The following is a 16,623-nucleotide window of genomic DNA, read 5'->3' on the forward strand; positions in this document are numbered from 1 at the left end:
CACACACACACACACACACACACACACACACACAATGATCTACTTGTTCTAGGCAACAATCTTTGTTTTGCACTTGTAAAGCAGACAATAGGGATACCCTCACAAACTGTTTGTGCACATCAGTCAAATCGTGCTGGTAGCACAACTCATGCAAAAAAAAAAATAAAATCCTTCCTTTGCATTAGAAGTTTTTCTCCCCACTAGCTCAGACCTGTACAGCCATGAGAAAAAAGTTAAAACTAAATCTAATAAAATGGTAAAATGACTTACCTTCTCTTTCAGTTGAAGCACCTCAGCAGTTGTGACAGCATGCTTTAGTTGCAGCTTAAGAAAAAAATAAAAATAAAAAAAAATAAAAATGTATGTCAGCTTACATGTACAACCGTACTGGTGTTAAAATATAAAGCAGATACAAGATAATTCAGTTTTAAACATATCACAATTTCAATGTTCTTCAGAATACCTGGAGAGTGATAACACTGTGCTCGAGGACAAAAAAAAAAAAAAAAAAAAAAGTGCATTTTTAAAAGGAGAGCAAGCATTTTGTTTTACAAACAGTATCGGGTTGTGTCAACTTTTAGGGCAAACAGACTAAAAAATGCCAATGTGGGCCAAAACCCTCTACAAGAAACCGTACAGCCAAAACAGATGCAGACATGCGTAAGAAAAGGTTTGTATCGTTTAACCATGATAGTGGTGCCATGTATTTGAGAAACTTGCATGCAACTGGAGGACAGCAAGTTAGTATCTCCTGCCCCAAAGAACTTATCTGATAAAACCTCAACTAATCAAATCACTAAATTTCATTGTCATATCAAGTAAACATTGGCTTTATTACAATTTGTGATGGGTGTTCTGCTAGATTAAAACTAGCAGATCCCGTCTCTTTAATATAGGAATATCGATCCTGAAGATGGGGTAGGTCCACAGGTTTTTATATATATTTAAAAACAACCAAACACACAAACACTTATGATCAAGCAGTATTTTTTAAGCGTTACACATTACCATGCTCTAATTTTCCAACTGTAAATATGGCAATAAAAATCAATTCAGGGTAGATTACCTAAATCTATTTAGTATAAAGTCCTCATTTTCATTTTTTTGTGCCGCGGTCACATTCTTTACTTGCTCCACGCCACACAGTTCAATAGGTGGTGCAAGCAGTGAGCGCCTGAGCCTACAGATGTCAATCTGAGAGCTGCCCTGCCAGCCTCTGCATTGTGTGTCATGTAGGGCAGATCCATGTGATGTGTAAAGCACTCCTATGACGCTTTTGGGTGGAACTCTGCTTTAAAGTAGTAGTAAACTTTATTTTTTTTATTTAAAAAGGTAAAGGCATAATGTGCTAGTATGCATTGCATACTAATATAAACCACTTAAGTCCCGGAAGATTCGGCTGCTCAATGACCAGGCAGTTTTTTGTGATACGGCACTGCATCACTGACAATTGTGCAGTCGTGCGACGCTGCACCCAAACAAAACTGCAGTTTTTTTCCCCCCAAATAGAACTTTTTGATGGTATTTGACTGCTTCTGCAGTTCATTTTTTGCGCTATAAACAAAACAGAACAGGAGGGACCATTTTGAAACACACACACACACACACACACACACACACACACACACACACCTCATTTTCTTGCTATAATAAATGTCCCACATTTTTTCTCACAAAAAAAATAAATAAATTATAGCATGTACAAAATAGGGGATAGATTTCTGCCATTAGCTTTTATTTTATTTAATTTTTTTTTTTACTAGTAAGGGCTGTGATCTGTGATTTTTAATCGGGGCTGAGATATTGCAGCGGACAAAAAGATATAGGATTTTTATAACAGCTTACCTGTAAAATCCTTTTCTTGGAGTACATCACAGGACACAGAGCCACAGTAATAACTGTATGGGTTATATGGCACCTTCAGGTGATGGACACTAGGGATGAGCTTTGTGTTCGAGTCGAACATACGTTCGACTCGAACATTGGCTGTTCGCCCGTTCAGCCAATTCCGAACGTTCTGGGCCGTTCGCACCAAATTCGTGTGGCGCTCATGGCCCACAATGCACTGCGATGGCGCAGTGCATTGCTGGCTCATGATTGGCCAAGCATGCACTGTGACCCAGCATGCTTGGCCAATCACAGTGCCGGCAGCGAGGAGAGCCATGATTGGCCACAGGCAGGATGCCTGTGGCCAATCATAGCTCAGGCTGTGTAGTACATGCCCCACACTATATAAGGCCGCCAGCACGGCGGCCTTGTGTAGTGTGGTGGCATCTGTAGCAGTTAATGGGTGTTCTGTGTACCTTCACCACAGTATACACCGATCGTTAGCGGCAGATTTTTCGTTCTTGCTCTTCTGTAGTGGTTGTTGTCTGCGTGCCCTGACCGCAGTATACACCGCTATATTCGCCTATATATCTAGCGATATATCTCTCTTTTATAATAGAGCTGTCAGTCAGTGTTAGGAGATTGTGCGTGCTGTCTGCGTGCTCTGAACGCAGTATACACTGCTATATCCACCTATTTAGCTAAATATCTTGCTCGTTTTAAATAGAGCTCTCAGTCAGTGTTAGGAGATTGTGCGTGCTGTCTGCGTGCTCTGAAAAAGACGGACGGCAAAACAAATTATACAGGGGTGATAACCCTTCCCTATGTTTTCCAAAAAGCTTAAAAAAATCGTTTTTTTGACTGGAGCTACACTTTAAAAATGTACCAGTTGAAAATTACAAACCGATTCAACTTAACAAACCTACACAGTCCCTGTCTTGTTTGCACCGCCTGTATACTGCTGTTCTGAGTATATAGGGCCTGGGGGCCACACGTATTTCCTTTTTTTAATATGGGTACGGGGTTCCCCTTAATATGCGTACAAGACCCAAAGGGGCTGGTAATGGGCAGGGAGGGCTACTCATGCCATTTTTCTTAATGATTTTCAACCATATTGCAGGAACCAGATATAACATTAAAACCGCAAGCAGCTTTAAATGACGTTATTTACGTTAAATGTCATTTTGTGCAGGGACTGTTCTAAACACCGGAAACACGTGGCACTTCACAGGCATACTACAGACACCCCCCAGGCACCATATTTAAAGGAATATTTCACTTTTTTTTTTCATTTTAATAGTCATTAAAATCAGTGCTCCCGCCAAATGGCCGTTTTTAAAAGTTTTTTTTGCAGTGACCCATGTCCCCTGGGGCAGGAGCCACGTCCCTAAACCCTTTTTAGGACAGTATCTTGCATATTAGCCGTTAAAATTTACACTTTTAATTTCGAACGTTCGAGTCCCATAGACTTCAATGGGGTTCTAAAGTTCGTACGAATTTGGGGTCCGTTCGAAAGTTCTGGTGCGAACCGAACCGGGGGGGGGGTGTTCGGCTCATCCCTAATGGACACTAGCACACCCTAAACAGGAAGTTCAATTCCCTATATAAACCCTCCCCTTACCGGGATTACCTAAAGTTTTGTAGCAAAGCAATACACGTGTAACCAGAAAGAGTAGAGGGACCTCTGTGTCCTGTGATGTACTCCAAGAAAAAGGATTTTACAGGTAAGCCGTTATAAAAAAAATTGGATTTTTGTACTCACCGTAAAATCCTTTTCTCTGAAGTTCATTGACGGACACAGCTCTTAAATCTTGATCTTAGGGTTATATCGCCACCTTCAGGAGAGGACCAGGCAGAACATGTAATATATATGTAAAAAACAGCAAGACTGCACAGCATCACCCAGGGGGCGGTCCCCACTGGCTATAACCCCTCACTCTACTTCCTGCAGCTCAATTCTTCAAAAAGCATTACAAACATAACTAGGAGGGGTGGGTGCCGTGTCAGTCAATGAACTTCAGAGAAAAAGATTTTACAGCGAGTACAAAAATCCCATTTTCTCTTTCATTCATTGACGGACACACCTCTTTTATATCTTGACCTTAGCGACATCCCCAAAAAGTGTAAAAAAAAAAAACGGAGGGGTGTAAACAGCAAGAAATAACTTTACCCACAACAAGAGGAACGCCTCAAACAGAAGTTGCCACCTTAAACGGCCAACTTATGCATCTAAAGATGCGGTCACAACAAACTTGTAACTTAATGAAAGTGTGAATTGCAACCTTACACAGCCGCCTGCAAAACCTTGCGGCCACAGCAAGCATCCGAAGATGTGCTTACGTCAACTTTGTAGAATTTAGTGAAAGTGTGAACGGACGACCAAGTCGCTATCTTACACACCTGAGAAAGATGCTTGATGTTGGAAAGCCCAGGTGGTTCCAATTGCCCTGGTGGAATGAGCTGTGACAGGAAGAGGGGGCACACGCCCCTTTAAGGCATAGGCCTGAACCACAATCTGTCTGATCCACTGAGAGATGGTGGTCGATGAGACCGCCAGACCTTTCTTTGGACGAGCCACTGAGACAGTCTGGCCCACGAAATGAAGCCGTAGCAGACCGATACACTTTTAGAGCCCTCACCACGTCCAAGGAATGTAAAGCAACTGCTTTCGGATGTGTCGGCTTAGGGCATAGGGATGGTAACACAATGTCCTCATTTAGATGGAAGGCCAAAACCACTTTTGGAAGAAAAGAGGGCTGCGGACATAGCACCGCCTTATCCTTGTGGAGGACCAAGTAGGGAGACTTGCATGACAAGGCCGCCAACAAACTCTCCTGGCAGATGCAATAGCCACAAGAAAGACTACTTTCTGAGAGACTCAACAAGGAAATCTCCCTATTTTCAAATGGCTGTTTCTAAAGAACCGATAGCACCAGATTCAGATCCCACGGATGTAGCAGTGGTCAAACCGGAGGGGCTATGTATCAAACCCCTTGCGCAAAATATACTCACCAATGAGTGAGTCACCAAGTGACCTTGGAAAAAGACAGCCAAAGCTGATATCTGCCCCTTGATGGTGCTTAAGACAAGTTTCTGATCCACGCCTCGCTGTAAAAACAGCAGTATCCTGGAAATGGAGTATGTGCACGGATGCCATCCCACCTCCTCACACATGGAGATGCAAGCCTTCCACTATGATAAATCTTCCGAGAAGAGGACTTCCGTGCCCTCAGCATAGTGGAAATTACAGAGTCTGACAGACCTCTGTCCCTTAGTACCTGGGTTTCAACAGCCATGCCGTCAAAACCAGCGACAGAAAAACAGGATGAAGTATCAGACCTTGCGATAGAAGGTCCTCTCGCATCGGCAGCCACCAAGGAACATCCGCCACCAAGTCGGCGTACCAAGGACACTGAGGCCAACCTGGGCCAATCTGAATTACTGCAATCCCCTCAGCCTAGCAGACGTGGCAGCAGCTTTAGTTGAGGGGGGGGGGTCTCTTGTCCTGGACACAAAACATCTGCACCGCAGATGTTTTGCAGGAGCCGAAATACATTCGGATGCAATGACCATTCCCCTTGGTCCAGCATCTGACGACTTAGGTAGTCCCCCTGCCAGTTCTCTATGCCCGGAATGTATATGGCCGACAGGGCCAGCAGGTGCTGCTGTGCTCACTGTAGGATGTGAGCGACCTCCCGTGCTGCAGCCATTCCCCCTTGATTGTTGACGTATGCCACCACTGGCGTTGTCAGACTGGATCCTGACTGGACGCCCCTGTAGCCTCCGTGACCATGTGGAGAGGCACCGCCTGATCGCCCGAAGCTCAAGCGCATTGATGTGCAGTTGGAATTCTTCCCGCGACCAAAGGCCCTGTGCTAAATGTATGCCCAAAACTCCCCCCCCCCCCCCCCCAACCGGTCAGGCTGGTGTCCGTTGTGATCACTGTCCAATGGAGAGGAAGAAACGATCTCTGGGACCAAAGTGCCGGAGAGACCTCACCCCGCGCGCAGCAGCAGGTCCTGTACTGCCAAGAACAGGGCTTTCCAATGAGCCAGAAGCAGATTAAGGTTGGAGGGAAAGAATCTGTTTGCTGGACAAGAAAGAAATTCTTGTATCCCAATGAAACCAGTTCGCAGACCCATTGGTCGGACAGTAGGGAGGTCTAGCGAGCTGCAAACTCCCAAAGGTGGCCCCCACTCGAGAGTTGGGCGGGGGCAAACCTTCATGCGGTAACATTTTTGCTCGCAGACTTGTTTGGCTTGCGAAACCAGGGACGCTTTTGTCCTTCAGCCGGCGCCTTGTTGGACTGGGAGCTCTTACCTGCCAACCCGGGTGGGCGAAAAAGCAGTTTCTCAGTGGAAAAAGAGGGCCCTTGCCTACGGCGTGGCTCCTTGACCCTTTATGGACTGTGGGAGCAACGTGCTATTCCCACCAGTAACATTTTTAATAATGTCATCCAGTGAGGCTCCAAACAGCCCCTCACCTTGGAAGGGCAAATCCGTCAGTGCTTTTTTAAATGCCTGGTCTGCAGACCAGCATTTCAGCCAAATCAGGCATCGTAGTACCACTGCTGATACGGATGCTCTAGAGAGCAGGGGGACCACATCCAGGGCCGCATCACAAGCCATGCACCAACTGATTTGCCAGTTCTATGCAGACCGGGGAAGTCTGTGGCATCTTCGCCAATTCACGGTGCAACAACTTTGCCCATTCAGTAAGCGGCTGTGACACCAAGGCCATGGCCAGCACAGGTCGTAATGCTGACCCCCACCACCGTAAACATGGACTGGGCCACTGCCTCTGCCCTCCTGACGGCAGGGTCCTTGAAGTCCCTTCTACCGGAATCGTGGTTACTTTATGCAACCTGGATACTGGGGGGGGTCAACGACCGGAAACACCCATTTTTTCAGGAGGCTCTCCTCAAAAGAGGTAACGTACCTCCATTCTTCTCTGGACTGAAAAGGCCCATTGCGGGCTTCCCCACGCCTTGTTAAGGGGCCACCACCTCTGTAGATGTCCTTGCTGCATCCTATATCTTCAGGGTATCCCGCACCGCTGTGATAAGTGCTCCTACTAGCGCTTTTTCCTGCGCTAACCCAGACAGAGTCATTCTCACTGTCCGAACGGTCCTGGTCCACATGACACGTCAGAACAGGGGCCGCTGGGACTAGTGCAATGGTAGAATCAGGGTGATGAGAGACCCTGTCATTTGGGCCACTCTAGTGGCAGCATGATGCCAAATCGGCTTAAGGCCTGGGCAACTCCAGAATATGTGGAGAAATGAGCCTGTAGCTTGGCACTGCCTAAAACTGTACTTTATTAGAGGGTCAGGTACCATCTAGTATGTAATTTCACCAATGTCGCCTTGAGACACATGGAATGTGTACATTTGTGCATGTTCAAAAACTCCTCTGTGGTAAACTCTTCACCCATGTCAGATTCCCATCGAACCATGGTTGAGGTCTTTTCAAGTAAGTGCAACCCATTTAGATAGCTATATCTTAAGATATAACTCCTCCAGGGACAAGGGGGTCATAACAGATTGATTCAGATTCTGTGAATCTGGATCTAGCGTGAAGGGAGTATAGGGATAAAAAATAAAAAAATTCTATCCTCAGGATATCATATTTTTGTTGGAGATGGGGAAAGGAGCAGAACTGCGAGCCTTGTGTGTTAGGGAGTTGGTGAGGGTGTTCAACTCCAACCAAAAGGAAGTCATTAGGTGAAACAAAGGCTGAGGGGAATCTCATCTCCTAGGAATGAAGATAGGGTGGCCCTAGGGGAGCAGTTTAAATTTCCGGTGGTATAATGACCATAGATTTTGCAAACAAATACTGTTCAGAGGGCTAGTCTCTCTGGGCCAAACTGTGGTATGCCATAAAAGGTCTGGCAGGTAGAACTGGTAAATTTATATATTTTCAAATTGAAGCCAGGGGATCTGCAATGAAGCGAAGCGACATTGGGCCAATGGTCTAGCATGCAAGTAGTAAAACCATATATTAGACAAGCTTACTGTATCAATTTAAAACAGGAAGAAAATGGATTAAAGTAGACCTTTTTCTCCCCAGAATTTAAATGCTGTTAAGAGTTGTAAAGGCAGACTATTTTTTTATCTTAATGCAGTCTATGTATTAAGATAAAAAGCCTGTGTGTAGCAGCCACCCCAGCACCCCCATCTCTGTCCACGAGTCCCTCCTCCTGTCCGGGACTCTCCTCCTGATTGGTTAAGACACAGCAGGAATGCCATTGGCTCCCACAGCTGTCAAAGTCAGTTAGCCAATCAGGAGAGAGGGGGCAGGGCTGAATGGCAACTTTGTGTTTGACTGGAGCTGGGGTGCCCCCATATCAAGCTGCTTGCTGTGGGGGGGCACTCAACAGGGAGAGGAGCTAGGAGCAGCTAAGCGGGACCTGAGAAGAGGATCCGGGCTGCTCTGTGCAAAACCACTACAACAGGGCAGGCAAGTCTAAGCGGTTTTTTTTTACAATCACTTTAAAAAAGGCAAGGTAAATATTTCCACATACACCTCCAGTTTTTCACCTTCTTAATCATGTAGTTTCATGTAATTTGTTGCCCGTTACATGAGGCATTCAGCATGGCACTGCACAGGTTCATGCAGAACTCCTGTCTGTAGTGTGAAATCTAAAGCTGGCCATACATTATACAATTTTCTTGTTCAGTTTCCTTTAGATTTACCTTCAACTGTGTAGTACAAGGGCATGCCCCATTGCATATAAAATTTGCATATAAAATATAAAGTGTTTAGGTTTGACCTTATATTATATGGTTTTGGTAAATCAAAAGGAAAGTTGTAGAAGAAAAATTGTATAATGTATGACCAGCCTAACACTTTCTGTGATGAAACTATATATTCCACAATCCATGGGTGTCTAGTGAAGATGAGAGCTAAAATAGACATTAGATCTGACACAGACACGAGCAGGCAGAGCATTCACAGACACACGCAGCTAACTCACTCATGCAGTGCTTCATCATATTTGCACTTTAATCAGGTCATGCAAAATCACGTACCTGTACGTCATTTTTTTGAAGTGGTTGTACAGCCAGAAGCATCACCCGTTACTGTTTTAGAGCTGGCGGTCGGCTTTCAAGTGATAACCAATGCGGCTAATGTCCCTTCTCGCTGCTTGTGCCAACGACCGAGCGGCTCATTTCCTCCCCCCCCAACCGACTTCAGATTTTTAAAAATCCAAAAGGTATTCAAAAAATGCAAATTTTGACGGTTTGAATACTTTGAAGGGCAGAGGAGGGTTTGGGGTCTTTTAGATCCCAGATCTCTCCATAAGGAGTAGCTGCCACTGCCTTTTACTGTTGTCAAGGGATTGTTTACATTCCTTGTGACCGCAAAAAAAAGTGATCATAACTTTTTTTTCTAAAGGAACAGTAAAAAATATATTTTTTAAAAGCGCCCCGTCCAAAGAAATAAAAACGCATACGAAAGTTGCCCCCACAAACGTAAAGTGTGTTCAAATCATGTGTGAGGTATCACTGCAATGTCAGGGAGATCGGTGCTTGTTACTAAACTCCTCACCCCCCCAATTGGGTTGATTTATATAAAAAAAAAAAAAAAAAAAAAAAACACATATACATACACACACATATATATATATATACATATATATATACATATACATACATATACATACACACACACTATATATTATACACACACACAAAATATATAAGACTGACAGTCCATGCCTCATCAGTGCTCCATATTAGTGCCACTGTAACGCGAAAAAAAAAAAAAAAGAAGGATCCGTAAGTACTTGAAAAAAGTATCGGTGCTTGCACTCAGTCTTAAAGTGGTATCGGTGCAACCCAAACATGGACAGATGGGAAATTAAAATCAACAGATCCCGCCGACTATTAGTAGCTAATGAAGGCTCAATAGAAACAAAAAATAAATAAATAAATGCCAAAACATTCAAATTCAAGTACCTCTTTAAACTTTAATGCCATCTGTGACGTGTCCATATCTAAAGAGAAACTGATGTCGTTTTCTGGCAGCTCAAAAACTTCCACAGAATTGCCATGTAACTGGGACTCTAGATGATCATCATCATCATCGTCGTCCTCGTCGTCAAAGTCTTCTTCCTGCAGACAAGATAAATATACGTGAGGCAACCCACAGATACAAGCTTGGAAAAGAAACAATTTCCCGGTTAGTTCACAACGTTTTGCTGTGCAGAAATATGAATGCTGCCATTGCTGATCTGAAGAGTGTTACAAAACTTTAGGTCCTAACCACACACGCACACAAAATGCTTGTACTAACAATGCATTCTAGAAGAGAACACAACGAACATGTCAGCAGCCATCTGCAATGCTTATAGATTACAGATGCTGCAAAGTATTATTGTTTTATCCGAAGAGCTCTTAGGGCTCGTTCACATGAGCTTTCATCTCTGAAGAGCAATCAGCGTTCGGCCACTCCTCAAAGCATTTCACAGATGAGGCATGGTATTGCCTCCTCACCGCCTGGTTTAATCCTTGATTGCTGTGGTTGAAAGTAACAGTAAAGCATCACAGCTGCTGCAGCTAAACTGGGTAGCAGCTGGGGGGCAGTAAAAGCATGGCTCAACCATGGAGGTTTAACTGCCTCCCAACCTAACTGCTACTGTGAACCAACCCCTATAAAAAGGAAAAAAAAATAAAAAAAAAAAAGGTAAAATGTACAGTCAAGTATGGCAAAGCTTTAGGAGGGAATTCAGTGTCCTGTTATTTAAAAATTAAAATGATTTTACAAGTAAACCAAAAAGGATTTTCTCATCATACTTGCCTGTAAAATCCTTTTCTTTGAATACATCATGGGACACAGAGGTCCCTCCTCTCTTAAGGATTCCGTGCTTGCTACAAAACTGAATTACTTCATGTATGGGAAGGGTTATATAGGGGCAGACTTCCTGTCCAAGACGGTCTACCAGTGTTCATTCGCTTGAAGATAGCATATAATCCAGTAATAGACCGTGTCCCGTGATGTATTCAAAGAAAATTTTCCAGGTAAGTATAAAAAAAAAAAAACACCCATTAATTTTATAATATATTTCTTTACGATACATCACGGGACACAGAGTTAGGCTATTACTTACTGGGACATCTCAGAGCAATAGCCTTGAGGGGAGGGAGACACTGCCAAACAAAAATAGCCATCAGACTTTAAATGGCAACCTGTAGTACACTACGGCCGAAAGCCAAATTTTCAGCTTCTCCAACATCTACCTGATAAAATCTTGTGAACGTATGCACTGAAGACCAGGTAGCAGCCTTACAAATCTGAGCCATAGATACTAATGGTGAAAATCCCAAGAGGTTCCAACACCCCTGATAGAATGAACTCTCACCCTGAACAGAGGAGCCTTACCTTTCAGATCATAGGCCTGAATGACCAACTGGCGGACCCAGTTGGCAATGGAAGCTTTGGAAGCTGCCTGCCCCTTCTTGGGTCCTTCTGGTAAAACAAAAAAAAGGAGTCTGATCCACGGATCTCCGCAAATCTAGACAAACTGACTGCCCAGACGATGTCCAAGGAATGCAGTCGTCTCTTCCGCGGAACATGGCCTAGGTAAAAGGCAGCAAAACAATGTCCTGATTTAAATGAAATGCTGACGCCACCTGATAAAGGTGAGGCAGCAGCGCTGACAGTAGGCACCATACCAGACATTTGTAGAGGCTCAGATTTCCCGGAAGACTCTGGTCTTTCAGAGGATACAACACTAGGGTTTCAAATAGGCTACTCAGAAGCTACCGACGACACAGATGTGTCCTTCCTTGTAGTGTTAGTGCCGCTCCTCTATTTTGAGGACATTGCAAGTCACAAAAAGGGAGTACCTGGGTTTCGTTTTTACACCCCCCCAAGCCCCCTCTGCAACAATCCTGCCAAGCACCTTAGCTTGCCAACCAACACCTGGTGGCTCACGTGACCCAGATAAAGAGAAATGAACTGCTGAAGTGACGAGTACAGAGGCTGCTTGGTGTCTCACAGCTGTCCCCTGGAAGTGCCGCATGATAGCCATTCTCTGTTTAAATAAGATGGCTGTGCGTCTGAACACTGCACATATGTGCGCATACTATCGTGCACGGTCCCAGCGAATGCGCACGGCTGTATTCACACATGACGTGAATCTTCATGTGCCAAGATCCGGCTACGGCACATGAGCGGCGCAGAGTGCGCACAATGTCTGTAGCAAAGCTGCATTCGCCATGGCCGCCAAACAGCCACTCATGTACTCTGGCGAACTAACGCATGCCATGGCAAACCAAAATGTGCAATGGCACACCCTCGCGTGTGGCCAGCCATAAGAAACCCAACCAAGATAAGAAAAAAAGGTTGTCCTACAAACAACCGCAGGTAGCCCAAAATCGCCCCCCCCCCCCCATGGTCACGGCGCACAGGTGTCCAGCCTCCAACTAGTTGGACAGATTATTAAAATCCCTTCGGCACCCCACAGTAGGTAAATAAGGGGGTTTCACCTACCCGTCCAGGCGCAGGGCAGCTTTAGAAACAAAGAGCCCGATCTTCACCCATCACGGCAAGTTCCGTCACTTAGGGACCTTCAAGGACTGGGTACCCTTTTCATGTTTTGGGGTCCACTCCCTTGGATGTGTACAGCACCCTGCAGGAATGCCTTAGCTCTGGTGTCCAGGATTCCACTATGCGGGGTCCAGCGCCCAAAGGTTGCATTACAGGCAAAACCTTACAGGATTCTTGAGTCTTCTTTGCAAGGCTCGGGTATCATTTATTCATTGTGTAAACAATATTCAATTCTCTGTTGTACCAACACCCCCCAAAAAACAGTAGAAGAAAATAGTGGCGCTGATGTTTATAAATTGCTGAAGAATGTATAGGAACACTAAAATACCACGTCAACAAAAACGGCTGAAATTCCAAATAGTGCCAAAAACAACAAGTTGATGAAACAAACCATTAGGCTGGATTCACACCTATGCAAACCTGCAAAAAGCACTAAAAATGCATAGATGTGAATCCAGCCTTAGATGCTAAAAGACTACTTACATGCTTATGTGCACTTAGGAATTTTTTTTCTCACCCTGTGACAAGTGAACAAAAAAAAAAAAAATAATATATAGGAAAATTAACTCAACGTTCATTTAACAAACACAAACCATGCAAACAAAAATCTATAAAGTGGGGGAAAAAAAAAACACTACAAAGTGTCTATAAATATTTCTCTGTGACATGATGTGATGCCAAAAAGTTCAGGATTTATCCACACATTAATGATTTCTCTGCGTGTAAATAAAATAAGTGATATTGTACTTTCAATTTAATAAAATTATAAAAAATACTTCCACCATTACACAAACATTATTCCAAGCAAAAAAACCTTTATTGCAGCAAAAGCATTCCATGCAGTGCATAAACTCATGAGAGAATCCCATGATTAAGTCCTTGTGACGAAACATGTCGGAGCGTGGCCGTACGGCAATCATTCACGTGTGATACCAGCCATTGGGACGAGAGATGCTGCACTAAGAAGTGGAAGCTTGGATCTGAGTGGTGAGGCGGTTACAAACTACCGCACACCTTGGCTCCGCCGTGACTGCAACACATAGTTTATGCACTGCATGGAATGCTTTTTCTGTGATAAAGGTTTTTCGCTTGATGTGAATTGGAATAATGTTTGTGTAATGGTGGAAGTATTTTTTATAATTGTATTAAATTGAAAGTACAATATCACACTATTGGAGCACTTCTTTAATTTACATGCGGAGAAATCATTAATGTGTGGATAAATCCTGGAGGCATATGATGGGAGTCTGAAGGTTTATATTCACCCCCCTTTTGGTGTGGGATAAGGTGATTTTGGCCAAACAAGGGAGTGTGAGGCAGAGAAGCTGGTGAGTGCATTTCTTAAAGAGAGGAGTCACTGACACAGGTGTGGTGGAAGAATATAATTACAGGACTTTTTGGAATCATATCACAGAAATATTTAGACACTTTTTTTGTGATTTTTTTTTTTTTTTTTTTACACTTCCCACTTTATAGATTGTTTGCATGGTTTGTGTTTGTGTTAAATGAACGTTGCTTTTTTTTTCCTATATCTTTTTTGTTCACTTGTCACAGGGTTACTTAGAGCACAGAAGCATACACGTAGTCTTTTAGCAACTTGTTATTTTTGACACTATTTGGAATTTCAGCAGTTTTTGTTCACTTGATATTTTAGTGTTTCTTTATTTTTTATTCAGCATCAGCGCCACTATTTTCTTCTACTATTTGGGGGTGTTTGTACAACAGAGAATTGAATATTGTTTACACATTTACTTTATCCAAGTGGCTGCTTTAGATATTTTTTGTTTTTTCCCCAAGAGCGCAGTGCTGGTATTTTAGGTGTGGGCGATTACCTCTTACCATCAATTTTGAATATATAACATTTATTCATTACCATTTAAGCATACAAGCTTCTCTTCAAATGGATACGGTCAATCCTTTGATTCCTAATAAGAACCCTTTAGGGACACGACCTGGTGTGGCAGAGAGCTCAAGAAACGTGCCCATCCACCTTGCAGTCACTGGTGTAAAAATAAATAAAAAATAAATAACTGAAGTACTTTCTGTATGGAAGGTTATATAGGGGCGGACTTCCTGTCTAAGATTTCATCCACCTGTGTCCATTCACCTAAAGATGGCGTATAAACAAGTAAATTAATAATAGCCTAACTGTGTCCCGTGATGTATGATAAAGAAAATGCAAATTTCTTAATCATACATTAAAAATGACAATTAATTGTTAATAGGTTAATAGGCATTTAATAGGCATTACTACATAGGATGTCTCAAAGCAATAAATCTGAGGGGTGGGTAATAGCAGCAAGGCCAACTACCTCAAATCGCCATACAGAAAAGGGGACACCCCCTTACAAAGCCAGGTGTAAGACTATTTATCCAAAACTAACTAAAGCAGGATGGAATATCAGACCCTCTGAACAATCTGGAATAGCCCATGGCTCGGTTGCCAAGAGGTCTATGTCATCTACATACCACAACGCGTTAGGTTCTCGGCGAGGCCGGTGTGGTCAGGATCACTGCAATACCCTGCACCTTTATCCTGTGTAACAGGTGAGGAAGAAGTTTTGGTCAAGGGAGGGTACAGATCAGAGGAACTGATCCCAGGAAGTCACCAATGCATCCACTGCACTGCAACCTGTTGAGGGACACAAACACAGACAGCACAGGTCCAGACAAACTGCTGCTCTCCAAAAGCAGGGTAGTTCCGCCTCAAAGCATTTGGAGAGCAGCAGTCTGTGCATAGCATGGGGGCCACCAGGCATCCATTTCAGTGGAGCAGAGAAGTGTGGGTCACCAGCTTGTGATCAACAACATTTCCTTATCTTTTGTATGCCATACAGTCTCTTGTGAGAGCTTTTTTTTCCCTTTTTTTTTTTAATACTAGGGATATACTACACTATGTGGGTTTCTTATCTCCCGATAGTTCCGTCTGATCCTAGCTACTGAGAGGTTAAAGCAGAACTAATCCCTCCTATCGTTTTTTCATACGAGAAAGCTGCCATCTTGGTCTCAGTTTAATCTTCAACTGCCATGATGCTGCCCATGTGATCAGGTTTGACACCAGCCATTGGATGGTTTAACAGTTTGGTTAAGAGCACAACCAATGTGACAGTTACTTTCCCAGGACATATCACAATTGTGACTTTTGGAAACCATTAAAATCGATTGTTTTACTTCCACTTTAAGAGTGATGATCTCGAAAGAGGTGACCTGGATAGTCTGCGATTTACATCAATGCGCTTATTTGCCTTTCTTGGAAAAGATAGGCACAAAGATTGTGTAAGTGCAGTATATGCACAGGTGGAAGAGTAGCACAAGTGAATCTCACTATAAAAAGATGAGCACTGAGTGCTAACTATTCACTTTAGCTTTATCAACATAAATTGTCACTTTGCATTTATATGAGCAATACACATCTTTATAAGATTCTGTTTATTTGGGTTCAATATAATTGTACAGTGAGATACTTTGCATGGTGTTTAACAGAAATACAAAATGTTTTACATGTACCGCGTTTCCCCAAAAATAAGACCTAATGTGATTTTCTAGGATGGCTGCAAAAGCCCTAGTGGTTGTAAAATCCTATAATCCACTCTATTACACAGTGTTATATAATGTACAATGTGTGTTTCTGTAATCTTATTGTACCAAATACCTTTGTTACAGCGCCGCTCACCTGACTTCCCACTTCTCCCGGGACCCTCCCTCTGCAGTGCTCGGAGCGGGGAAGAGAGCTGTAGCGAAGGTGTTTGGCACAATAATATTACTGAAACACACATTGTATATTATATATTACAGTATTATATAATATACAATGTGTGTTTCAGTAATATTATTGTGCCAAACACCTTCCCTACAGCTCTCTTCCCCGCTCCGAGCACTGCAGAGGGAGGGTCCCGGGAGAAGTGGGAAGTCAGGTGAGCGGCACTGTAACAAAAGGTATTTGGTACAATAAGGATTACAGAAACACACATTGTACATTATATAACACTGTGTAATAGAGTGGATTATAGGATTTTACAACCATTTTAATTCAGTTCACACTTGGGATTCCTAAATTCATAAAGCTAATGACTCCTGAGCTGACACACACACACACACACACACACACATATACATATACATATACAAAGACCCTGTCTTATTTTCAGGGAAACCCAGTAGCATTTTCACAGTTGGGCTTACACAGATTGTATATTCACTAATATTCTCAGTGCTGGGCTTAATGAGGTGATATTTGGCCTTA

The 16,623-nt window shown here is 43.3% G+C and overlaps 1 protein-coding gene across 4 annotated transcripts in view; it reads right to left on the reverse strand.

Annotated features, from left to right (window-relative positions):
* The window catches only part of LOC143924007 (neurabin-1-like), a 205,903-nt gene that overhangs the window by 77,257 nt on the left and 112,023 nt on the right, over positions 1–16,623 (reverse strand). For all 4 annotated transcript variants that reach the window (XM_077448012.1, XM_077448010.1, XM_077448009.1 and 1 more), the window contains exons 7-8: positions 9,788–9,943; positions 271–324 (exon numbers count right to left, since the gene is read on the reverse strand). In XM_077448012.1, the coding sequence (XP_077304138.1) occupies positions 271–324; positions 9,788–9,943 (210 nt within the window). The remainder of the gene's footprint in view (positions 1–270; positions 325–9,787; positions 9,944–16,623) is intronic.

This window comes from Lithobates pipiens, unplaced genomic scaffold (assembly GCF_037356315.1).
Source record: "Lithobates pipiens isolate NorthernLeopardFrog02 unplaced genomic scaffold, aLitPip1_a1.2 Scaffold_22, whole genome shotgun sequence".
Classification (NCBI taxonomy): domain Eukaryota; kingdom Metazoa; phylum Chordata; class Amphibia; order Anura; family Ranidae; genus Lithobates; species Lithobates pipiens.